A 27,320-nucleotide genomic window follows, 5' to 3' on the forward strand; every position below is an offset into this window, starting at 1 on the left:
CTCACTCACCACCGTCAACCACCACCACCGTTGAGAACACCATCGTCACAGCTTCCTCTCTGTCGCCGTCAACCCACTGGCGACACCTCCCTTCTTCTCCTTCTTCCCCTCTTCTCCTTTCTCCTCGCGCTGTTAAATCACCCTCGCCCCCAGTGTCAACGCGTCGCCGCACGCTGCCTACCAGCCTTCGGTGACTTTCCCAGCCTTCGGCGACCACCGTTCGGCTTCCTATAGCTCCGACAACGTCATAGTGCCGCTGCATCTTCACTTCTTCTCAATTCTCTCCTAGTTCTGCATTCGAGGTTTCTTTAAACTCTTTTTCTTTTTTTCTTCAAATTATATTTTGGTTAGGTTGTTTCATTATTCTAATTTTAGTTAGTTAATTTAGTTAGAGTTAATTTTTTTATTTTAGTGGATTTTAGGTGGTTAAGATAGGTTAGTTTTAGCATTATTAGTTTGTATTATATTGTTGAAAGTGTTGGAAATTGACTAAATTGATGGATAATGTTGCTGATTTTGTGTTGAATATGCTGAATTTGTGTGAATTGATGTTAAAAGACTATTTATTTTGTTGAACAATTGTTGAAATTTGGTTGAATTTGTTGATGTGTTGCTTAAAAAATCACTTAACTAAATCTTTTGTTGCTGAATCTTTTGTTCTTTTGCCAAATATATTGAATTTATCGTTGAATTGAAAATTTAGGATGAGTGTATAGTTTCTGTGATGATGATATTGATGCTTTGATAGGCATGTGCTTATGCCTTTGGCTGGTTATACAATAGGTTTTAGTAGTTTGTCTTTCGCAGCTATTTGTTAGTTGTTTGCTAATATTTTTGTAATTTATACACGCAGAATTTTTGCCAAGTATAATGATTTTAGGTAGTTAAGATAGGTTAGTTTTAGGAATATTAGTTTGTGTTATATAGCTGAAAGTGTTGGAAATTGACTGAATTGATGGATAATGCTACTGATTTTGTATTGAATATGCTGAATTTGTGTGAATTTGCTGAAATTTGTTTGAATTACATTTACTTGATGTTGAACTTATTGTTGAATAGCATTGATTTATTGTTTTAAATTTCTATTAATTGGTATACTATTTTTAAACATGACGACGGGTAGAGGTTTGCCGGATCAGACTGCTGGTTGTGGTCGTAGCCGTGGTTAAAGTAGAAGGAGGGTTTCTACCGGTACCTCTGGGACTTCTGGATCCTCTCCCTCTACCCTGACCACCCTGGTAACATCATAGGTTGCGAGATTAGCAGACTGGCCTTTCATCATTGCCCCTAACCCAAACTACGTGCCTCCATCTACGGCGATGCCGCCTCCTACTGCTCAGCAGGCCGCTGCCATGGCGACGACGCCTCCTGCGACGGAAGCTGTGGCCCAGAGTCCTCTCACAAAAGTGAGGCAGCTGATGCCCCTCCATGCCCTCCCATTTTACGGTTAACCATTTGGTCTAATGGTGACATGGGGTGGTCGGGGTAGTTTAAACAAATTTTGTTAAAATAACATAATATAACTTTAAATAAATAAGTAGTTTTTGATAAGTCATGGTGAGAAGTATACTCGTACTCAGAATCAGTTTCTTCTTTCGAAGATGAATCCAACATGACAGGTTTCTTTTTTCTTTCTTCTTTTTTTTCTTCCTTTTTTCCTTTTTTTTCCTTCTCTTCCCCCCTCAGCTCTACTCTTTCTAAGAGGCCCTAAAATAGAAACTTATTTAGTTAGCACAATAATTTAGAAACAACTGAACCAAAATTTCAAGAAAATGATTTTGTTTAGTTACCATTTCATCCTTTGCCTCAATGTCAATCCTCTTAACCAGCCTATCTCTTGTTCAGTACGCCACCCACAGTGGCTCAGGAGCAACATTTGTTGCTGCGTTAGCAAACTTAGAATCATGGAAATAGATAATCATCAATATAAAGAGGCAGCCATCACATGAAAATTTGTCTCCTAGTTTCTAGGTTTGATCTCCTTGATCAGGAAGTTGAGCACATGAGATGTCCAATTCCATTCTCGGACCATGTCCACATGAAGGATGGCTTGGCATATGAACTGGGAAGACTTTGCTTATTGTTGTCGGCAACAAAAAGCATTTACGGATGAAGAGGATAAATGTCCTCTTGAATTTCAGCAGGTTTTCATCCCCTTCAACAGTCATCTCTAGTACAGATTTGGTCAAAAATGCCAAAGTAAAAACTTTAAAGCTTTCAACAATTTCCTTTTGCTCATTATTCAGTTCCTTGTAGACAACTTTGAGAAAAAGGATCCTCTACAATAGCACCAACACAGATATAGATTAATATAAATAAAGTAACATAAAAATAACAGTAAAAATTTATTGACAGAATATAGTAGAAAAGCCTTTTTATACCAGTTGAATTTAGGTCTAGTACATCTCTTATCTTGGCAGGGGTTATGTTGATCTTTCTAAAGCGCGTCTCCAAGAATTCTTTATAGAGATTGAAGGAATGTGCCAATTCTCTCAAGAGGTTGTGTGGAACATTCAATGAGGGGATATGTCTCAGTGCACCAAATTCCATTTCTTCAACGATAGCTTTATTTTATCACTCATTTTGGAAAATACGTCAGCTATGGTTCTCGTAGAGCATCTCAAATCGTGAGTTTTTTGCAATAATTTGAAAATTTTGTTATATGATATATTTATAATATAAAAATAGAGTTGATTTAATGTGCATATGTTACATCGTAAACTTGCTTCTCCTTTTTTAAGATGGCCTTCATGGAAACTTTCTTCTTTCTCATTTTGACTGTAAAGAATAAAAAATTTGGTCAATACTTAACAGTAACATCAACTGAAACTCAGTTAATTCCTAAATGAACCGAATTAGTTCACGATTTGAACAAGCAAACAAAAAGACTCAATCAACCACAAAAATATTCCATGACCTAAGTACAACAATTCCAAGCGAACAAGACCAAGTGAACCTTAATTAAACTAAGTAATGAACTAAAATTACTTAATGATCGCACCACAGAAAATCATTGTAGAACAAGCAAACGAAAAGACTCAATGATCAATAAATACACATCTAAATCATTTTTGGATAAGAAAAAGTAATCTAAATGACACCAGAAGCAGTATGGGTATATTATATGCCCTAACTGTACAAAATCTAAGAGAACGAGACTCAATAATTAACCAAAACACATGCAAATCAATTTTATATCAAGAAAAGCGATCTATGTGAGTTAGATAACATTAAACAGGTATAGTTATCACAAAATGTACATTATAAAGAGAACTACTGTTTCTATTTTTTGTTTTTAACCATATCTACTATTTTGCAAGAGAGAGAAGACGAAAGAAAAAATTGCGTACCTTCAATAATCTTTTTTCTTTTCTTCGGTTGAATTTTTGCTGAGATTTTGATTGTTTGTTGCAAGATTTTGAGAGAAATTTCAAATTTAAGAGAAAGATGGTAAGTGTTTATGTTGCAAAGCGTGAACACAAAACGTCTTTGTGTAGTTTTGTTTGGACACGTATATACACACTATCTGAAATAAAAGTGAATTTTTTAGACTTGAACCAACTTAATTAGACTCGAATAGTGTGAAACATAATTGCAACATAAATATCTTTTAAAATTGCACCGTACGTTTGGAAGTTCTAAAAGTGGTCCAATGAGCTTGTGCCGACACCAAAATGGTCTCATTTATTAATTTTTATACCATTTGAAAAGTAATATATATTTTAAAAAATGAGTGATTGTCAAAGTATTTTTTAACCATAATCATTCAAATCACTCATCCAAAATATGTGCATACATTCATATGTGCATTTAATCAAGATTATTTCCTTCTTGTTGTACAACCACCAAAGTTGTTTAATTTAAGGTTTGCTCCAATTTAAGTTTTAATATTTTATGTCTTGTTATCATCTATTTAATTATCATCATTTTAAGATATTAAGAGGTTGTAAACGGGTCTAAATCTGTCGGGCTAGTCCATGTAATCCGCCAAAAAAGACGGACCAGTCTGAAAAATTGAGACCGCCAAAGAATAAAAGTCTGTCTAACCCACACCGCTTAAACCATGAACTTTAGTGGGCTTTGGCAGGGAGGGGCGGGCTTTCCCTGCCGGACTTAGTTTTTTTTTTTTTGCAAGGGAGTATTTTTGCAATTTCTTGGCCAAAACCCAACTTTTTCCAACCCAACTTGATGTGAAGGTTTATCATCGATAGGAATTTTCACAAAATAATTCCGTTGCAAGTATAGTCCCAACCAACAAACAACCTTCAATCAAAGTTTTAGTTTGTTTGCCACAAGTACAAACCCCAATAAAAATAAACTGAAGTATTTAATCCTTGGGTCGTCTCACAAGGAATTTCAATGAAGTGCTCAATTATTGGCTATGAAGGAACAAGGGGAGTTTGATTTTGTTGATTGACAAGAAAAGTAAATAATAAGAAAGTAAATAACAATTAACTAATAAAGGAAAAGAAGAGAACTCTTGACTAAGGCATGGAAATTGAGATCACCATCCTTGTCTACAAACTATATATTGACAATTATGAGGGACTAACCCATCAAGTCTACTTCTATACTTGAAGTATGTCAAATAGGCTTGATCAATATCAACCCATAACTCCCAACCTAGCTACTAATTGACATAGTAGTAGGCTAGTGTTAATAGGTATCAAATTGACCAACAAGGATTCACAAATCACCAAACCAATTAGACCCAATGACTCAATGTCACTCAATTTCCTTAGCCTAGGCCAAGAGTGTAGAAAACTACTCTATAACTAGTGAAAATATTTTATCAAACACCTAGAGTGCAATAAAAATAAACATCACAAAATACAAGAAATCAACAATTGAAGGAAATAAAAATCTAACAAGGGTTCATGAAAGTAAAAATGGTAACATAAAGCAATTAACAAGAGAAACTAAGAAGATCAAGACAATAGAACAATAAAATATAAAGAGAGTTGGACTAAAAATAAGAATTAAAAGTTGGATCCAAGAAAATTTGACCTAAACTACCCTAAATTCTAGAGAGAAGGGAGGACTTTTCTCTCTTGAATTCTAACCTAAAACATGATGAAAAACTAAACTATGACTACTTGGTTCATTCCTCCTTCAATTCTTGGGTTCAATAGTATTAAAAATGAGTTGGATTTGGGCCTGGATGGCTCAGAAATTGCCCCCAGAGTATTGCCTTTAAGTTGGTCATGTGCTGCTTCCCACGCGTACGCGTAGGCTATGTATACGCGTCGCTTGACAGATTTCCTCCTATGCGTACGCATGAGCCACGTATACGCGTCACATGGCAGATTTCCTTCCCACGTATATGCATGGGCCACGTCAGTGGCGGAGCTTCACTTAGACAAGGAGGGGCCATGGCCCCCCCCAAACTTTTTATAAAAAAATTAGTAGTACTACATCAAAAATAAAGAATAGTTCAATTGGTTTAAATGCTTTACTATAATTTGAAGTATTCAAGTTTAATTCCCATCTCATACATTTATTGTATAATAATTTTTAGTGAGTGGGCCTTTATTAACTTCACAACACATCAAAATTAAAAGATAATTATCAAAACAGTGAAACACGCTACTGCCTTTGCTTTGCTTCTCTATTCAACAAGCAACACTCCCTTTACCTTTGAGTTCAAATATAAAAAATTAGGTATTTTTTATTTATTTAATTTAATATTATTTTATATTTTACTATTTATTTAATTTAATTTTTTATATGATAAAAAATATTATAATATTTAATAAGTATTGATATTATTGTATTTTGATAAATTGATAAAAAAATTCAATAAATATTATAAATTTTAATATTTATCCTTTTAATTTTTTTTTGCATATTTTACAGAATATATTCAAATTTTTATACAAAATAATGATGAAAAATCAAAGAATTGATGCATTTTTTAAGAGGAAGGCTAATATTCAAGAAAGGAAGCATATAACTTCTACAATATCAACACCTGTAGATAGTTCTTCTACTATAATGAATCACGAAGAAAGTGAGATACAACCTTCAAAAGTTCAAAGAGTTGCATCTGATGAGTTTGACCTTAATTCTTTGGAACGAGACCCTAGAAAACGGCTTCAAATTTGGCAATATCACCCAAACCAGAGAGATGAGGTTAGACGAGCTTATCTTAAATGGGGTCCATATCAAAATCATCTTGACAATTATCCTCTATCTGGTACGAAGCATCCAAGACGATTTCAATATGCTTGATTTGGTATTTTTCCTTCATGGTTAGAGTATTCACCTTTTGAAGATGCTGCATATTGTTTATTTTGTTATTTGGTTAGCAAAAAACCCAGTGGACGTAATGGGTTAGATATTTTTATTAGTAAAGGGTTTAGAAATTGGAAAAAAGTTAATGATGGAAAGAATTGTGCTTTTCTTAAACATATTGGAGATCCTTGCTCACCACACAATAATGCAGTTGGAGCATGTCTAGATTTATTGAATTAGGCAAGTCACATCCAAAATGTAATTGAGGATCATACTTCTGAAGAAATTCAAAAGAATCGATTGCGTCTAAAATCCTCCATTGATGCAACTCGTTGGCTTACATTTCAAGCTTGTGCTTTCAAAGGTCATGATGAGACTCCAGAATAAAAAAATCGAGGTAATTTTTTTGAAATGATAAAACTCATAGCATCTTACAATGATGAAGTTGCAAGAACTATGTTAGAAAATGCTCCATATAATGCTAAATATACTTCACATCAAATTCAAAAAGAAATCTTGCATATACTCTCAAACAAGGTGAGAAAGCATATTTGTGAAGAAATTGGAGATTCCAAATTTTGCATTGTAGTAGATGAAGCTTGTGATGAATCCAAAAGAGAACAAATTGCACTTGTTTTGAGATTTATTGATATACATGGTTTTATTCAAGAGCGTTTTCTTGATCTTGTACATGTCAAAGATACTACATCATTAACTCTAAAACAAGAATTGTGCGGCATTCTTTCTCGACATGGTCTTGATGTCTCTAATATTCGTGGTCAAGGATATGATGGCGCCAGTAACATGAGAGGAGAATGGAATGGGTTACAAGCATTATTCTTAAAAGATTGTCATTATGCTTACTATATCCACTGTTTTGCTCACCGATTACAACTTGCATTAGTTGTTGCATCAAGAGAAGTTATTCCTGTGCATAAGTTTTTTTCAAAATTGACTTTCGTCGTCAACATCATTTGTTCTTCTAGTAAGCGACACGATGAGTTACATGCTGCCAAGACAGATGAAATTGTCCATTTATTAGAGATTGATGAACTTGAAACTGGTAAAGGGGCAAATCAAATTGGTACTTTGAAACGAGCAGGTGATACTCGATGGAGTTCTCATTTCTCTTCTGTTTGCAGTTTGATAAATATGTATGGTGCAACGTTGACTGTTTTACAAAAGATTATTGTTGATGGATCAACTTATTCTCAGCGTGGTGATGCAGATAGTGCTTACAATACCCTGACCTCATTTGAGTTTGTATTGATCTTGCATTTGATGAAAGATATGATGGGAATAACTGATATTCTTTGTCAAGCTTTACAAAAGCAGTCTCAAGACATAGTTAATGCTGTGCAACTAGTTTATTCTACAAAAACACTTATCCAAAGCTTGAGAGATGACAGATGGGAGGAATTATTAAAAAATGTGAAATCATTTTGTGAGCAACATGATATTCTAATTCCTTATTTAACTGCTTCTTATGTTGCAAGGCAAGGACGCTCGCGTCACCAAAAAGATCATATTACAGTTGAGCATTATTTTAGAGTGAAGATATTTTTAGTCACAATTGATAAGCAATTACAAGAGTTAAATAGCAGATTTAATGATCAAGCAATGGATCTACTAAGTCTGAGCTCTACTCTCATGCCTAAGGATGCTTACAAAAATTTTGACATTGCTAAGATTTCTACTCTTGTTAATAGCTACTATCCCGAAGACTTTACTGAACAAGAGAAGATTAATTTACCTTTTCAGCTTCAGCATTTTATTCTTGATGTTCGTCAGCATCCAGAAATGAAGAATTTGTCAACTATTCATGAACTGTGTAGATGTTTAGCAAAAACAAAAAAGTCAAAAGTGTATTACTTGATTGATAGATTGATCCGTCTGATATTAACTCTTCCAGTTTCTACAGCTACTACAGAGCGATCATTTTCAGCAATGAAAATAATAAAGACAAGGTTAAGAAACAAGATGGAGGACGACTTTCTTGCAGATAGTTTGGTTATTTACATTGAGAAAGAAATTGCTGAAAAGTTTAGTTCTGACTCAATTATTGAAGATTTTAAGTTATTAAAAACTCGAAGAGTACCATTATAAACTATTTTATATTTTTTATCTGTAGAATTATTTATTTATTATCTTATTAGTAACAAACTTAAAGAATAATTATATTTATAAATTTTATTTTGATATAAATATTATTATTAAATTTTTATGTTAAATTTCCGGCCCCCCAAAATTTTGGTTCAAGCTCCGCCACTGGGCCACGTATACGCGTTGCCCTGAATTCAGCGAATCCCCATTTTTTCATGAATTCTCCATTTTTACATGCTTTTCCTTCATTCCTTCAATCAAATCTTTGCCTTCTAAACCTGAAATCACTTAACAAACATATCAAGGCATCGATTGGAATTAAAATGAATTAAATTTATCAATTGTTGGGCCTAAAAAACATGTTTTCACTCTTAAGCACAATTTAAGGAGAATTTATAAAACCATGCTATTTTAGTGAATAAATGTGAAAAAAGTTGATAAAATCCTCTAAATTTAACACAAGATAAACCCTAAAAATGGGGTTTATCACCAACTTATAAAAGTATGAAGATGAAAATTGAGTGTTTTAGATTATGTTTATGTTGCTTTGGAGATAATATTTATAATTATGTTTTGGATTATGTTTATTTTGTTTTGGTGACAATATTTATAATTATGTTTTGTTTGAAAACTTGGTTTATAATTATGTTTATTACATATTTATAATTACAAAGACTTTAATGTTTGTGAATATAAAAAATATAATTTTTTTATGCCTTTAGAAATAATTTATTAATATAGTTGTGGAATTATATATATTATTTAGTAGTTAATAGTTAAAAAAAAAAACTTTAACAGGTTTAGTCCGCCAGCCCGCAGTTAAACATAGTGGGGTGTAATTCTAAGACTGTCTTACTAAACGAAGCAGGGTAAGCTAATAAATTTCTGACGAAAAAAAAATCGAATAAGACGAACTTCTCCGCTTGTCACCCCCTAAAAATACTTAAGACATGTATAAAACACATATATATGCATACACAAAGGAATCGATTATATATAGCACGTGCGAGCATGCAACTAATAAGAAATTAGAAATAAAGGAAGGGAAAGAACCCCACAGGACGGGTGACGTGGTTTGGGGAAAAGAATTCAAGAGTAATAAAATTAACTACTATCCTCCATGTATACTAAAATTTTCTATCAATATAAAATATATAATAATTAATTTAATTATTAATTATAGTATTTTTGAATAACTAATTTGAGACACAAAGACAGTTATAAAGTGTAAAAAAAATTACTTATTTTAAAAAATTAAAATAATAAATAGAAGGTTTTAATTTTAATACACGATTAATGTAACATAATTTTATACATGCATCTAATTACGTAACGTCATATCAGTAATAATAATTATATTTTATATTGACCACATAAATAATTATTCAACAAAACAGATATAATTACACAACTGTGTATAAAAGATTTTATTATTGTGTAAAATATTTTACACTGTCAATAGATCAAAATTAAACTCTAAATAGAATATATAAATAGTTATGGTGTTATTTAAAAAATTTAACATAATTTCTCACATAAAAGTTTGTTTGTTTGCTAATTTTAAATGTACATATAATTTTTTGAGAGTAATACTATACGATCAATATAATTTATCAGTTTTAGTTAATAGATAAACAACAATATTTAAAAGTGTTGACAAAAAAGATGATACTAAACTACTCAATTACAAATATTAGACGACTAATAATATTGACCAATATAAATTAAAATTATTAATTTTAATTTTTTTCTTTTTTTTTTAAATTTTTTTGTCATATATATATATTAAATTCTTTCCTTATTTATAAAAGAATAACAATAACAAAGTATTAAAAAAGCAGGACCTGATTGAACAGATTCGCTTACAGTGTAGTTAAAAAAAATATATGCACTTTTGGAATACTTTTCAATATGCGCTTATCAGGAAAAACAAAAAACTTACACTAATTAATACTTTTCGAGCATCCTGCAGTTCATCGTTGCTCTTAAGCTCTTTAACAATTAGTGCTTGGTTCAATGTCCCTATCTCTCGAAGTGATTGTTTCTTATTTCTTAATTCGTTATATAAAATATCCATCACATTCAAAACTTCAGAATCTCCATCATCTTCCATGTGCTTCATGACATTTAATTTTTCTTTTAGTTGGTGAATCTCCAACTCCAATTTTTGTTTCATATTCAATTGTTTTTCAAGCCGGATAATTTTAGCATGGAGTTCTTCTTTTTGTCGCTGGATGAACAAATAGTCAAATAGCATTATTACACCTTTTTGCAATATAAAGTATAAACAAAGCCTCAAAACAGGTTATGCAAACCTCCTGATCTGCAGCCAGTCTCAAAAGATTTTTATTAGCCTTCTCTTGTTCATGAACAGCAATCTCAAGAGAGCTGTCTTTCATCGCATTCTGAAAAGACAATAAAATGAGGATTATCAAATAAACCTATCTTACATGAAGGTACATCAGTCATCAACCTCTTAAGCATAGCCTAAATGATAGTATAGTATACCAAGGACAAGAAGTAAAATTAACACGAATGAATTATTTTCCTTCACAAATAAGCACATTGGAAAGAATTATTTGCTATGAGTTTTTACCGGTGATCAAATTGTTATGAAATATGTGTATTGTGACAATCTTGAACTGACCTCTTTAGGCTGTGCTTGCACTTTAAGGCAGAAAATTTTTTCATATTAAGGCACTGCATGACATGACATTAACAATTGAGTATTTAAATAATCAGGAAGGAAAAGTATAGATACAAAACCTTGCTCAGTGTTGTAAACTCACATTTTTCTGAGAATGATCTGGTATCGAGGATCTACTTTGAACATGATACGCTTTTGTTGTCATTGCCAAAACTTGCATAGCACTAATTGCAGCTAATCAATTTTCTTACTGAAGATATACTGAGCAACCTGCTTAGAAAAGAAAGCAGCTTTTCTCTGATACCCAAGATTACCATACAAACGAGCAATTTCAATATATAATACAAGTCTATCACTTGCATCAATTAACGATTTAGCACCATCGGTAGCAGAGGTCAATAACTCAACCACCTCCTTAAATCTTAAAACCTTCCAAAACTGAAAAAAAATTGAGCAAGGAATCAATTCTAGTAGTTTATAGCAACAAAGGTAACTGTGTCACTTGCGCTATGTAATACTAAAAAATCAAAATGGTGAATTGATATCAATAATAAAAACATTTTCAAAACTAAATAATTCATCAGGACTCAATCCCTCAAAATTGAACATATTAAGATAGTAATGCTGTTTTATGTTTTAACGCTTAGAAAAATAGAATAGAATCAGTTCATTTGATACTAAATCTTTGGAAAGATTAAAATTCTCATTGGATCATGGTGGCAAGTAAGTTCAGCTAGAATTGGAAGCACACCGAAAAATCAAATAAGAAAATCACCTAGGAATCATTAGGGCAGAAGGCGAAGCATCAATGCACAAACGAAAAAGAGTAGGACCTACAAGAACGTTGAATTGATCAATGACTAAGTCGAAGTTAGGGGAGGAAGGGCAATGGCAGAGTCCGACGAGAAAGGGAGAAGATGAGGAACCGAGGATAGACTGTTACTGTCCGGTAGAGATTAGGAGTGAGGTTACTCTTTATCAGTAGATTGGTATACAAAAAAAGAAGAACAATTTTTTAGATATATTTTTCTTTTTGGTATGAAGGGAGTAAGAGAGATTAGATTAGGGTTCATAATAAACAAAGCAATTTTTTAGTGTATATGAATAATGAAGTGTATTTTGGTTTTGATTTTTAAATTGATTCAGATTTAAAATTATAAAACTAAAGTTAATTGAATTTTGATTAAATTAAAGAATTAAAGTTATTTTTGTCCAATACAAAAAAAATATATTTAAGTCTTTTTATAAAAATAAAATAAAATTTATTTTTATTTTTATTAAAGTATAAGGGTGATTTAGCAAAATTATTGATATGACATGTAATAAAAAAATTAATTATTGACATGGAAAACATAATCCTCATGTCATATTTTAATTTGTCCATATTTTTATTGTACTGATACGTATAAATTTATCATTGTACCGAAGCACCTTAATTATTCGTTTTAGAAATTCTAATATAATATCATTCATAAAATTATTTATTTCAAAAATTTAAATTACTCGTCCCATATAGCTAAATATATAACTAACAGAAATCTCGCATATATATTACACAAGGGAACTGAAATTCATTACTTATTGGACAAGTTAAAGATGTTTCTAGCGAATCATGCGTTTACTTGACCTAAACAAAGAACTAGAAATATAGGCGGAATAGACAATATCAGACCAGAGAGGAAACTGAAGAAACACAAATACGGGTATTGGTACAAATGCAAGCACAGCAATGAACACAGGAACCCACTTCAAACCATGGTAATATGTAACAAAGAACGCACTGCTAAACGCTACCATCATGCTTATGATCGAGATAAACAGCATCATTAATCCTGACATGAGCTTCAAAGGCAATGACCTGCGGAAATCTTCCTCCCCATAACGCGAAATCATAATGGACAAGAAAATAAGGATCGAGCTTGTGGATGATATTAGAGCCATGGTATCCGATAATGCGAATAGCAAGAAGGTTGGCTTCTCGAGATAGTTGGGACTTCCTGTATTGTCATTGTTGCCGCCCGGCAAGCTGAAGGCGGCCGAGAACACTCCCGTGGCAATGAGCGTCGAGACGACCATGCAGGATTCTGCTGTCCTCTTCATCCATGACTCTCCTTTATTCAGAAGATCTCCGTGCTCTTTGGTGAATAGTTCCCCTGGACTCTCCCCTGCATTGTTTCTCATTTCCATGCATATTGGTGGTGTTATTTTTTTAACCTCCTGAAATAGTATATGTTGTTACTCGTTTTAATTGATAGAATTATTATATAAGAATTAATTCAAGCTAAGGGATTTGATTATTTGAATAATGTATGTTACTCATTTTTAACCTCCTGCAATAGTTCTTAGCTGAAAACTCACAGTAATCCTCGTATCAAGTTGATAGTTAAAAATCGTTAAATAATTTGATATATTTAATTAAATTTTTATCTAACCATTTTTAACTATCAATTTTACAAAAATACAACTATACCTGAATTTCCATCCAGTTCTTATGATTCTTCTCATGATTTTTTGGAATACATATAAAATTATTTCCAACCAACTTATGATAATAAACCATTGATATAAAGTACATATTGAATGCAAAATACATATTGAACATGAATTTAATAATATAGGTATTTATACACAAATACATAATAGCTAATTTGGTGACTGATTTTTTGTGTGCACGTAACATTTTTGAATCACTTATTATTATCAAAAACTTTCTTATTATCATGATAGTTGAAAAAATGGAAGGGGTTTGGAATGATGTATACCTCAAACCATGACAACTCAAGCATCATTTGAAGAGCTGCACCAGAAACCAAGTTAAGTCTATTTGGTGGTGGCAGTTTGGCAGCACAATGCAACAAATTGTTGCCTTCATCATCAAGGAAAGCGACTATGAAATCTTTGATTGGACCCACTTCATGTATGAGATTGAAGATACTTGCATGGCGATGCAAAACGGCAATGTGAATTATACTCCGTCCCATAGTGTCCAATTCCCAAATCAAATCCGGGTAAGTGCTCAAAATTACAGATAAAAAGTCATGGTTTCCAACTTCTGCGGCAACGAATATTGCTTGAGTAGGTTCTGTTATGGTTTCTGTCATCACTCTGTCCTCAAGACCAAGAAGTATGTCCCACATTCGTTTCATAAGTTTGAGGATCGTTGTGTCCTTCTTACCTGGTTAACATAATTAAATTATTTGACATACGAAAGTTTTCTATTCCATGACATCAATAATGTATACTATCTTATGTTATATATGAAAATTATTATGCACTTACAGAAATGGAGGAGGTGCCTTCGGCTTCTCAGACTACGGCAACCACAAAGTGAAGACTTTCGAGCCAAAACATGCAAACCTGTCTCTTGATCTTCATCACTCCTTGCAGTAGCTAAGCTTTTATTCTCTTCTACCATCTTCAGGGCTAAATCTACAACATAGTCATTATATTATTATAAGCAAGGCTACATAATCAATAAAATTTATTATTTTTTGTCAAACACTGGGTATACTAAATCCTAAACTCTAAACCTTAATGTTTGTGGTATTATTTGTGTAAGTCAACACACCTAATAGTACCAACACCTTAATGTATGCTTACCATAGAGTCCTGAATTTATAGAAATGAAGAAGAGTGTAACCAAATCCTCTTGTGCCAGTATATCTTTGGACAAAGGGAACAGATACTCTGCCATTGCATTCCTTCCTTGAAGAACAGCCATGTGAAGAGGAGTCAACCCTTCTCCGCCCCTGGTTTGCGGCAACGACCTATTCTCTTCCCACAGTATCCGGGCGATCTCCACATTCCCCACCGCCGCAGCAAAGCAGAACGCCGTGTTCCCTTTGTTGTCTTGTAACCCCAAATCATGAGATTTCAATAGCTTCACAAGCTCCTTCACAAAGGGAACATGATTCGCCCCAACCGCAATGTGGAGCACCGTTGCCCACCCTTTGGTTATGGCGGCTGTTAGAAGCGCCGGGTCTTGATCCAAGATTTTCTTGGCTTCTTTCCAGTCACCTGTCAGTGCTGCTTTGTGAAGGGGAACACATTTAGTGAGGTATCCACGTCTACCCTCTTCGGCCGAATCAGCTGCAATTTCCAAAATATATTACATTTTTTTCAAAAGAATAAAGATAGAAACAGAACTGTTTTAAGGTGTCTGAATTTTGAAGCAAAAATGCTGTTGAAGGAAAGAAATGAATTACTGGAAAATGTGATGCTAAGGAGACAAAAAAAGAGCGACAACTTGTTTTATTTAACATTGATTAATTGCTACAGCATAGTAACGTTTTGGTTTACATTTTGTAACAGAGTACTTACGTGGAGGAGCGAGATAGATAAGGTTTGGCCTGCTAAAATCAGCAGAGACAGCCCTGTGAAGCTGTTCCTGAGCGTGTGTTGAATCTTGTCTAGCCATTTCTCTGTAAAAACGATGAGCCCAAGAGTTATTTTCATACTCATAAAGAAACCATATCATATTACCCTCATCAACGTTAGCATGAAGTTGTTGAGTCGAAACAATATTGCTGTATGTGTTAATACACTTACACAGATATCATTTTTAGATGGATACAGGTTTCATTCACCACCTCATGATTCCAACCCGAATCTTGCTACTCTCGTCTTCCGAGTACTCAATCACTGTCATATCAACACTCGAGATGTCAGTGAGTGAGTCTACTAATAAACCTTGAACTAACTAATTTTACAAACATCCATTTTTATATTTATTCAATACATTTTTGGACTTGTGGGGAAAAAAAGAACCTTGATCTAGCTAATTTTCCAAGGTGGAAACTCAGGTGTAGTCCACTTCACGGGAAATTGATACTTGAGAATCGTTGACTAATTTGACTAAATTTTCATCTAACTTCATATGAAATCGAAATCGAATTCACCTGAGTTTTCACCTTTTTAAACTACTCAAAGCAAAGGAATATTAAGTTTAATAATAAAATATCTGCATCCTATCCATATACAAATTAAACAAGCAAGAAGCGTACAGAACAGAGCATAACTGTGTTCCTCATTCCTCAGGAACATGGAGTATGGACCTTCCTAAATTCATTCCTCCTTTTTTAAAAAAAAAATAAATAAATAAAAGAACAGGATATTTGTGATTCAAAGGGAAAGAGGGGACTACAGAGTAAAAGTAATACCTGAGCCATTGTTAGCGGTTGTGGGATTTTGCTTCATTGAGATAGAAAAGTTGAGGTCTCAGCACTCAGCACTCCATTGGGAGAAGCTGCCATGAAGCAGCATATGTTCCGTCAAAGAATAGGACAAACAATAAAGTGAGTGTGCTTCTAAAGATAATTGGAGACTCTTGCTTCGTTGCTTCTCAAGTCAACCCAAAATTACTATTAAACTACATACATGGATTTCTTTTTAACTTTTCTTTTAGCATAGATAAATTATCTAAATCGATCAAAAAATAACATTGATGAAAATAATTCAATGGAGTAAAAAAAAAGGGTAAATTTATTGAACAACCATGGATCAAATGGATGTTGATTGTTGGTGATGGTTTAACTTGAAAGAAGGATATTTTATCATTTTATGTACTATTTCTCTTTTATAAATAAATAAATTTTAATATTATAAACCACATAAAAAAATACCATTCTTTTTTATTTCAATTGCGTCACCATTAGGAAAATAACAATCAATTTCAAATATTTACTATTATTTATGGGGTTATATTACGTGTATATCAAAATCAGCCCCAGTATAAAATATATGTTAAAATATAAATACACATTGAAAATAAATTAAACCACACATGTATTTATATACAAATATATTGGTGACTGATTTTGGTGTACAAATAACATTTTCCTTATCTTTATGCAGAATTAATCTCCACATACAAATCTTTTTGCTATACAAGTCTTATAAGTCCTGAAATTTACTTACTCCTAAAACGCGTCTCTTGTGACACGTATGTTTCACACTCCTCCTTAACAGATTTTTCAATCAACGCGCGTACATTCTTCTTCTTCTTCACGTTCTCCTTCTTCTTCTTCGTTATCATCAACATCACATCTTCCTCCTCCTCCTCCTCCTCTTCTTCTTTCTTTTTTCATTGATTTTCTTCTCTTCCTTTCTTTTTCTCTTTCTCCTCCATCATCAGTTATCTCGTTGTTAAATATAAAGAATAATTCAAGTTCAGATTGTCAATTGAATTAGAATGTAATTGATTATTGTTTTTGAATCCAATCAAGTGGCTGAGGTGTTGTTCAATTCATAAGAAAAAAATGCAGTATTAGAGAAAATATTTTTCTGTATTTGCAGCAAATTTGGGTGTAACACGAAGATATTTGGGTGTAAAACAAAAGATATTTGAGTGTATTTTTATTCTGATAAATTCTGCATAATTCAAAACTCTTCCTCTTCCTCCTCCTCATCTTCTGCTGCTGCTTTTTTTCATCATCATCACCATCTTCTTCTTTTTTTCTTATTCATCTTTTCCATTTGGTTTTACCTTCTCATGTTTATTGTTGTTTTACTCTCTTAACAAGAATAAAAACAAACAAATCAAACAAAGGAAAAGAAGAAACACATAATGCTATAAAATTACTTGGAAGATGATGAACTTACATTCAATTTAACTAAAAGAAAGAAAGAAATAAGGAAAAGAAGAAGAAGAAGAAAATGAAGCATTAGAGGAAACATTTTTCTGTACAAAAATGTTATTTGTATACTAAAATCAGCCACCAATGTATTTGTGTATAAATACATGTGTGTTTTAATTTATTTTCAATGTATCTTTGTATTTCAGTATGTATTTTATACTGGTTGATGACTTTAGTGGTTGATTTTAGTGTACATGTAGCATAACTCATTTCTGTATTTGTAGCAAATTTGGATGTAAAACGAAGATATTTGGATGTATTTTTATTCTGATAAGTTCTGTATAATTTAGAACTCTTCCTCTTCCTCCTCCTCATTTTCTGCTGCTTTTTCTTTTTTATTTTCTTATTTCATATTCTCATAATTCTTTTTGAGAGGAAAAATGAAACAAAGAAGAAAAAAATACATAATATGGCAAAATCAAAAGAAAAAGGAGGAGAAACACGACAATGAAGATGAAACACGCGAAGAAAAAAGAGGACAAACACAAATAAGAAGGAGAAGAAGAAGGAATAAGAGAAGGAAAAAGAGAAATGCAAAAAATAAATGACAGTTGTATTTTTCATCAAGGAAGAAAAAGAAGAGTCGTTCATAATGGTAAAGAAGCGATTTAAAAATATAATACGCGTGTCAACACGCTTTTGTGAATCAGTGTAGCATAATTATTTTATGCACGGAATTTATAAGACCTGATTATTGAATTTTTTATTATTTAAAAGGAGTATAGATATTAATGGTAACAAATAACAATAATATTCTGAAAATTAAATTGAATTGGCGAGTCGAATCGATTCAACGGTAAATTAATAATAACTTCAATTCATTTCAATGAAAAAAATCGTCATCTTACAAATTGCTATAGAATTATTGATCCGATCAAAAATTAGCTGATCAAACCAAATTAGAATGCAGTCAGTTTTTTTTAAACGACACCGTTAATTGAAAAAGAAAAGAAGAAGCACCTCACTCACATCCTCCTCTGGTCAGTCTCACTCTCACCTTCTCCTCACTCTTACCCTTACCCTCAGAGAACTTGCTCTTCCCTCTTTAAGAAAGAAATGAATCGAAAAATCTTAGTCTCCATCACCTCTAACAAGAGGGGGATAGATTTGAAATGACAAGGACAATAAATTCGGATTGAACACAAAGATGATGAATCTAGAACGGCAATAATGACGGTGGTCCTTGAAGGATTGAACACAATGTTTAATTTGTGCTGCTTCTTTTTTCAAGTTTGTGTACAATATAGGTGCCTAAATGTGTGCCGCCATTATTGTTCGAATGCGAGAGCGATAACAATTAATTTTTAGGGTAAAATATTAAATTGGTTTTCTAGGTTTGGACATAATTCTATTTTGGTCTTTAAGGTTTAGAGTGTTCTATTTGAATCCAAAAAAATTTCATTTAGTATCAATTTAGCCCGTGAGATCAAAATTAAATAATTAACAAAATGTCCTACATAACAACAGTACAAGAATAAAATCGATAATCTAGAGAACAAATACAAGCTCCAGAGGCATAAAATCAACTATTGATACATCAATACATTTATTTATTATTTTTTTTATAATATAAATAAAATATTTTCTATAAAACTAAAGAAAATGATAAATAAATGTATTGGTGCATCAATGGTTGATTTTGTGCCTTTGGGGCTTGTACTTGTTCTCTAGATTATCGATTTTATTCTTGAACTGTTGTTATGTAGGACATTTTGTTAATTTTTTAATTTTTACCTTACTGTGGAACTAAATTGATGCTAAATGAAACTTTTTTTGGATTCAAATAGAACATTTTAAACCTTAAGGACCAAAACAAAATTACGCCCAAACCTAGGGGACCAATTTAGTACTTTACCCTATTTTTTAAAAGAGATCTTAATACAATAAGTGAAGCAAGATCAATAACAAATAAACAGAAAAATTAATAAAAAAAAGTAAAAAATAAAATCGCAAAGAAGCTCATCAACTATTTTTTGTGTTTCTCCTTCCTATAATGTACTCTTAATTTTGTATCCGTGGAAACATTTCTAGTTACTCCAAACTTACTAAAATTCTGTGAAATCAACTGGAAGATCGATTTCTGAACTATGTAAATTTTCGATTGCTAAGCGGAAGTCCACCAGTTACATATCTTCTTGTATCCAATTCTTAGAATCATCCGCAGACGCTATTAATTTGACGGCATCCTTTCTCCCCTGCACCTATATAATCTCGTTGAAGTCTCCCATAAAAAACTGACATAACCTGTAATATAACTCAATTTCTCCTACACAACAAGTTTTTCTTCTCTTGTATGTGCTCCATACAAAAAAAAGCACAATTGAAATTATTTTTAATAAGACCCCTTCAATACACAACCAAGGCTCCCCTTTTATGACAGTAACTTATTTTAAACATGATTTCATCCCAAATTAACAGCAAACCATCAAAAGCACTCTCTGACCCAATATATTTCCATCCGGCAGCATCACTCCCCTAAATTCTTGTTACATCAAATTTCGTCACTACCTGTCTCTTAGTCTCAAATAAGCCTAATATATTTAATTTAAATTTTTTCTTAAGGTTTTTGACCATGTTCAATTTTTCATCACCTCTCAACCCCCTAACATTCCAAGAACAAAAGTATTTTAATAAATAATTACACACTTTTTTTTGGGTCTGCAGCTTCTTGCTTTCTTTTTCTGTTTTGTCAATCTTGTTTTTTGAGTAATTTTTTCATTCTATACTTCAAGAATAACCATGATACCATCTTTTTCATTGTATAAAATTACACCTAATTCCTATTCCATGTTCCAAGTTTTTCTATTCTCAAGCATCTGCTCCTCTAAAATACCATCTCTGTTTTCCTTACTTCTTTTATTCTAGTCCGAACCACCATAATCAACAATCTTTTTTCGAACTACTTTTTTATTGTGTTTTGACAGCTCCCTCTCTCTCTCTCTCTGTCAATTTTGTTTCCTTTGTGCTGGAATCTATGCCACTATTATTCACAGTGTCATCTCTATCCAACCTACCAATCCCTTCATTCAATGTCACCGTTGGAAAAGAGACTTAAGAATTTTTTTATCAAGACCAAAAAAAAGTTTTTTTTATAACTTCTATTTAATTTAATTTTTTTATAACAAAAAATTAACTTTCTATTATTATGATAAGTTATATATCTATTTAAATATTAATATGGATAAATTCTAATACATACAATTTTAAAAAAGTATATATTTAAAGAAATATTGTGTTTAAAAGGAAAAAACTAAAATAATTAAAATCTTAAAAGTTTTAATAAATTTAGTTCAAGTTAAAAAATTATAAGCTTCTAATGGATTTTAATCAAATAATTATAATTATAATAAAATATTATTATAAAAATTATAGTAAAAAATTATAATTAACATAATAATTAATAGAATAAAAATATAATTTTTTATTTATATTTATATGTTTTATATTTATTTATTATTTTATATATTATTTTATTATAATTTGATTATTTCGGTTGAACTACAATTAAATCAGTTAAATTACTATATTATAAATTAATAATTAAAACGATTTAATAACGGGTTCAATTCAAAAACTTGGATAACAATACGACTGAAAATGCATATGTACTACCAATTAAATAAAAAAGAGATAATGCTCGAATTATTATGTGAAAGATGGGTCATTATCCAAATTCGTGTCTGAAAAATTTTATCAATTAAATTAGTCTTTTAAAAGTTATAAATTAATCATTTTGTTCTTCTGCCACTCAATTAATAATTTTTGTCAATTACTAATGATATAAAATATTAACTGATAGTATACATGACACTTAGCATATTTAATTGGATGTTGAACAAATATATTTATAAAAATCTATCAATTTAGTTCATTTTTCTAATTATATAAATTTTAATCTTAATATAATCTGACAACACTAAATTAATAAATTTTCATAAATATATTTATCTAATTAGATATGCTAAATATCATGTTTAATGTGAGTTAATATTTTATATCATCAATTGTTTACAAAAAATATTAATTGAGTAAATGAAAGACAAAATTAATTAATTTATAATCTTTAAATTAAAAATTTAATTGATAAAATATTTTTTTTCCGAAAATAGGGAGATTCAAATCCACAACCTTTAGGTAAATATGAGAAGACTATGCTATTTAAATTATAAGTCATTGACAATTGATAAAATATTTTTAAAATAAATTTAATGAACAAATATAATCATTTAAAAACTAATTTAACTATTAACCCTATAAAAAAATGGTATAAACTATAAAAGCGCACACACATAAAGGGTATATCACTATATCCACTTATGCAACCGACCACGGAATAGAAAAAAACGAAAATGGTAGAACCCTATTTTCATGGAATTTTTTTGAAATAAATAAAATACATTTTTTATTTACGAATATAGGTCATTTCTAGTGTTTTTACGAATTTGCACTCTGTTCCTTATCTCATTTACACTGTAAACGAGATAAGACATGATATCATGTCTACGTATTATGTTTGTACACGTGGTATATAACATGTTTATCTCGTTTACAATATAAACGAGATATATTTAATGTTACTTCTTTTACACTGTAAACGAGATAAGAAATAACTACGTCTATATATAAAATTCGTTTACACCGTGATTTGAAGTCACTTTCGAACCATTTTCACTTGTTTTCTCTCCTCTCTAGCCATTTCTATTCATATTATTGAGGTACTCGGAGATTATGGCGCACACATATGCACGAGATGAGGACATCAACCTCTTGAACGCGATGTGGCATATCATTGGAGTAATTGACTTTCAGGCTAGTGTTGTTATTTTTATGTTTAAATTAAATAAGCATATAGTTATAGTTAAGATTAGAATACTTTTATAGATGTAGTATATGTTAGATGGAAGAATGCATTATTAGTAAGTGTTAATTGATAAGAATGATTTAACTTATTAGTTAAATTAATTTACTATTAAGTAAATATTTATTGCATTTTTGTGATTTCTTTAATGTGAAATCACAAAATCACAAAATCCGTATTTTTAATTTTAGTTTTGATTATGGTAGATAACTTTTTTTTAACTATTATTCAATCTTTTAATGGGAATGTTATTCAATGTTTTAATGGGAATTATGTTATTTGATATATTTTTTTATATTTAATTTTTAAAATTTAATTATTCTGTTTCTAACTACCCCACTTAGTGGGATAAGGCTTTGTTGTTATTTTGTTTGTATTATGTTTTTAACTAAGTTTTGAAATGTGAAACTCTTGTTTAGTACAATTTTTATCTTTTTATTTTGACTTTTAAATGTTTAATTTTAAAATAGATATTTTATTCCTCTTTTTTATTTTTTATCAGAGGTCTCATCTACTTCTTCCTAGGCGAGTGAGCCACACTCTTGCACCACCGGATGCCATTCTCCCTTACTTGAGGGAGGTTCGGTTTGGCGATACAGTATAGCTCAGAGACTTCGTATTCAACAAATCCATGATAATTGCATTCGTGGAGCGCTAACACTCAGATACCCACACTTTTCACCTGCCATGGGATGAGTATACCATCACCCTGCAGGACATTCCGTACCTCCTTGGGTTACGTACGCACAGGGAGGCAGTGGGTGAGAACTTGTGTGATTTTCTGATATAGTACGGGCACCCGACCTGGGAATGGGTAAAGCAGCTCCTGGCAGGCCTCCTCACACTCAACAACAAGGTGTGCAAAGGAAGGAGTCCTTCTCCATAAAGCTGACATCACTTCGAGACCGAGTCCGACATATGTCCGATACCACTGATGCAGCCACCCTCCGTCAGTTCATGAGGTGTTATATACTGTTGCTAATCAGGGTTTACCTAATGAAAGACAGGTCAAAAAATTAGGTCCATCTTAGGTGGCTACCACTATTGGATGACTTCCAGAGGTGCAGCGGTTTGTCCTGAGAATCTGCTGTGCTTGCATGGACGTACTACTCCTTATGCTCTGCATCATATCGAGATACCATAGACATTGCTAGATGCACTCCGCTTTTAGTCTCTTGGATATACCATAGATTTTTGTAATGGTGTCCTCGAGAGACAAGTTCTAACATATCCCATGGCCAGGAGGTAATTATTACTACTTATGGTTTTTTCCTTTTTTATTTATGTAATTAAACATCCTATTGCATAAATTGAGACACTGTTATTGTTGCATATGTCCACAGAAGAGTAGGGACTAATACGACCAGAGAGTCCTCCGATGGCATCTGTCGTTAGATCGGTTATAGTTACATGAGGTAAACAAACTCCTTTTATTTGGTTTAAACTAAATAAACTAGATCTCCGATGTAATTAACTGTTACTAATGATTATATCATACCATATGTTGTAGTTCTATGGACGTCATACGGTGACCTAACATTGCCGGCCTTGTGCCTAGACTGGTTGAGAGAGAAGGCAGAGTGAGGGACATGGATGACTATTGTTCCCCTCGCCTATTTCAACATTGTTGAGTTTCACCATGTCGATCGGGTGAAACATCAGTTCGGTGATGAGCAGCCAGTACCTGGAGACCCGGTTAATGTTGATAGGTTCTTGACCACCACAGGATGGGGCGAGGACATGTGGTGGCCTACTCGGCATCAACAGTGGTATGTCCTATGGAGGGATTGATTTTAGGATGGCCATTGGATCTCTATTCAGCCATTCACAGACTACCAGCCTACACAGAAGTACTGGGCCTGGTACCAGCAGGCTTGTCGTGTTAGACATTTTTATGGATAGGAGGTGCTTGATGATCTAGACTGTTGGAGCTACCGGATGACGCCCAGCCTACTGCCAGCCAGCCTAGAGGTGTGCTTGACCTTCCTCGAAACATCCCTCATTGTCGTCGGCGTGCTAGGGAGGTTTGAGTGGACACCCGGAGGCCGACTAGGAGAGAGAGGAATGCTAAGGATCGCGAAGGAGTTGAAAGGCCCCGGAGGGAGAGGGTCTGGCCTCGTAGGGAGCGGTTGGATGTGAACTCTAAGGAGGAGGCTGAGTATCACCAACAGAAGAAGTACGGTGACATACCAACTGCTACTGATGACAGGTCATCATATACCCATTTTTCAAGCTAATTTCACTTGTTTTACTAGTCTTTATGCACTTTCTTGCATCCTAAGTAAGTGATTTGGAGTGAAAATACATAACTTCTTTAAATCAAACAACCACCATGAAATTAATGTTAACTCATGAGGTTTAAGCTGAATTTAATTGATTTTTAATTGATTTATAAGCCTTGTGAATTTAGTGATACTTTGAGTGGTTGTTTTGGTTTATTGTAGGTGAAGAAAAGAAGAAAAGAGGAAGCGTGGCTTAAGAAAGCGTGGCCCAAGAGAGAAAAGGTGTGGCGCATAAACGGAGGAAGCAAGCATTGCCCTCCACAAGGGCACACTGCCCTCTAGGAGGGCAACATAAGGAAACAAGGCTTGAGAGGCAACACTGCCCGGCCCACAACAAGGGCAGAGCACAAATTGATGCCATGAATCAATAAGATCAAAAACACTGCCCTGCCCTCCTCAAGGGCAATATCGGGCTCACCAAGGGAAGAAATTCAAAGAAAAAGCTCACCAATGCTTGCCACAAGGATCGAACACGGCACCATGAGGAAGCAAGGAATTAAGCCTCACTTTGGTGCCAAGAAAACCAAGGAAAAGTGTAGCGTGTGCATTGCCCGAGTTTCGAACACGGGGCTTCAACTTTGGAAACATTGCCCTGCCCTCCGCAAGGGCAGGGCAGCATTTTGAGGTGCACGGCCAGCGCACCAGATTGGCGCACCAAGGGAAGTCTTGGCAGCAACGGCACGCACGCACGGGCATCATTCCGGTGCACCAAAAATTTCTGCCCTGCCCTCCACAAGGGCAGGGCTGCATCCTGCAGCATCAACTCGCCCAACTCGCACGCACCAAGGCCGCACGCACCATTTTCTGCCCTGCCCTCCACAAGGGTAGGGCAGCCTCCTGGAAGCAAATGTTCTTGGGCTAAAAATTGAATTAAAAATCCAATTTAATTCATTTCTTCACCAAATCAAAAGCCCATCCAAATCTCAAGATCCAAGAATAGAAAGTGTATAAATAGGAGCTAGTTTGATGTAATTATGAGGGACCTTTCTTTTGAGCTTTGAATCTTCACTTTTATTTTGAAACTTTTGAATTTTCTTTGAGAGACTTCACTGAGACTTCTGAGAATTTGGGAGGAGAATTGATCTCTCTTCTTCCTGGTTCTTGCTTGAGCGTTTTTACTTTTCTTGTTTGAGTCTTGGGTGTCAAGAATTGAGGGAATTCTGTCTCAATCTCCACTCAAGAGCTCTTTAATTTCTTCTCTGCATAATTAAGTTCAACTACATTCCCTTTACTGTTTCTTCTTCAATTTCTTGTTAATTGCTTGAGAATTTGGATCTGGGAAGGCAATTGAGATCTAGACTTTGTTATCTAGTCTTTGGAGTCCTGAGATCACATTTTCCTTTTGGTTCTTCTGTGAACCTCTGCTGCAACTCAATTTCCTTTCTGTTTTAATTTTAAGTAATTACAATACATCTTCTGCCTTATTACTTGCTGCAATCTAATTTCCTTTGCTTAAATTCTGATATCCCAGTCCTCAAATTCCTTTTTCATTCAAGCAATTTATATTTCTTGCACTTTAAGTTACTGCAATTTACATTTCTTGCACTTTAAGTTTCAGTCATTTAATTTCTTGTTCTTTAAGATTCAGCACCTTTACTTCCAGTTCCTTTTAATTTCTGCAATTCTCCCCTTCCCCCTTTACATTTCCTGTTGTTTACTTACTGTTGGACACAAATCACTCAACCAATACTTGATTCGCTTGACTAAATCAACCACTAAACTAAAATTGCTCAATCCTTCAATCCCTGTGGGATCGACCTCACTCATGTGAGTTATTATTACTTGATGCGACCTGGTACACTTGCCGGTGAGTTTTATGTCGGATCGTTTTCCGCACATCAAGTTTTTGACGCCGTTGCCGGGGATTGAAATAGATTGACAATGATTATGTGAAGTGGAGATCTAGATCAAGCACTTTTTCTTTAATTTTAACTAACACACTAACTGTTTGAATTTTTACTTAAACTAACTAAAACTTCACTCTAGCAATAGATTGAAGTTTCACTGGTTTTCTGGATCTGTGTGTTTCTTATTGTGTGTTTGTATGTCAGGTACAGGAAGAGCTTCCCCTATTCTCTCTGAACTTGACCAAAGAACTCTTCGAAGAATAAGAAGAGCTGAAAGAGGGAAGAACGTTATTGGAGAGGAAGAATCTGAGGAGGAATTCCAAGAAATGGAAGGAGATCCATCAAATCCCAATCAACCAGAAGGAGGGGCCAACAATAACCAACAACAAAGAAGAGTACTGGCTTCTTACACATTTGCAAATGCTAGACATTGCGGGAGTAGCATTCTTACCCCTAATGTCAATGCAAACAACTTTGAACTAAAGCCACAACTCATCACACTGGTCCAAAACAATTGTTCTTTTGGAGGAGGGCCATTGGAGGATCCAAATCAACATCTATCTACCTTTTTAAGGATTTGTGACACTGTCAAAACCAATGGTGTGCCTCCTGACAGTTACAAGTTGTTGCTCTTTCCATTCTCTCTCAGGGACAAGGCCACTCAATGGCTAGAAACATTTCCAAAGGAAAGCATCAACACTTGGGATGATTTGG

The 27,320-nt window shown here is 33.2% G+C and overlaps 1 protein-coding gene and 1 pseudogene across 3 annotated transcripts; one reads left to right on the forward strand and one right to left on the reverse strand.

Moving 5' to 3' along the window:
- The first annotated feature begins 5,994 nt into the window (after positions 1–5,994).
- On the forward strand, positions 5,995–8,340 carry LOC130974821 (uncharacterized; annotated as a pseudogene).
- A 4,173-nt stretch (positions 8,341–12,513) lies between these two features.
- Positions 12,514–16,303, reverse strand: LOC130974329 (uncharacterized). Of its 3 annotated transcripts, none has more exons than XM_057899162.1 (7): positions 16,144–16,303; positions 15,533–15,625; positions 15,305–15,405; positions 14,585–15,073; positions 14,264–14,413; positions 13,747–14,159; positions 12,514–13,201 (listed from the first exon to the last, which is right to left on the reverse strand). In XM_057899162.1, exons 2-7 carry the CDS (start codon positions 15,541–15,543, stop codon positions 12,587–12,589), a joined length of 1,779 nt encoding a protein of 592 aa, XP_057755145.1. In that variant the 5' UTR covers positions 15,544–15,625; positions 16,144–16,303; the 3' UTR covers positions 12,514–12,586. The 3 variants fall into 3 exon arrangements, with proteins under 3 accessions (XP_057755145.1, XP_057755146.1, XP_057755147.1); XM_057899163.1 differs by lacking the exon at positions 16,144–16,303 and adding an exon at positions 15,988–16,143; XM_057899164.1 differs by lacking the exon at positions 16,144–16,303 and adding an exon at positions 16,003–16,132.
- Positions 16,304–27,320: the final 11,017 nt, after the last annotated feature.

The sequence above is a fragment of the Arachis stenosperma genome, chromosome 4, assembly GCF_014773155.1.
Source record: "Arachis stenosperma cultivar V10309 chromosome 4, arast.V10309.gnm1.PFL2, whole genome shotgun sequence".
In the NCBI taxonomy this organism is placed as follows: Eukaryota; Viridiplantae; Streptophyta; class Magnoliopsida; order Fabales; family Fabaceae; genus Arachis; species Arachis stenosperma.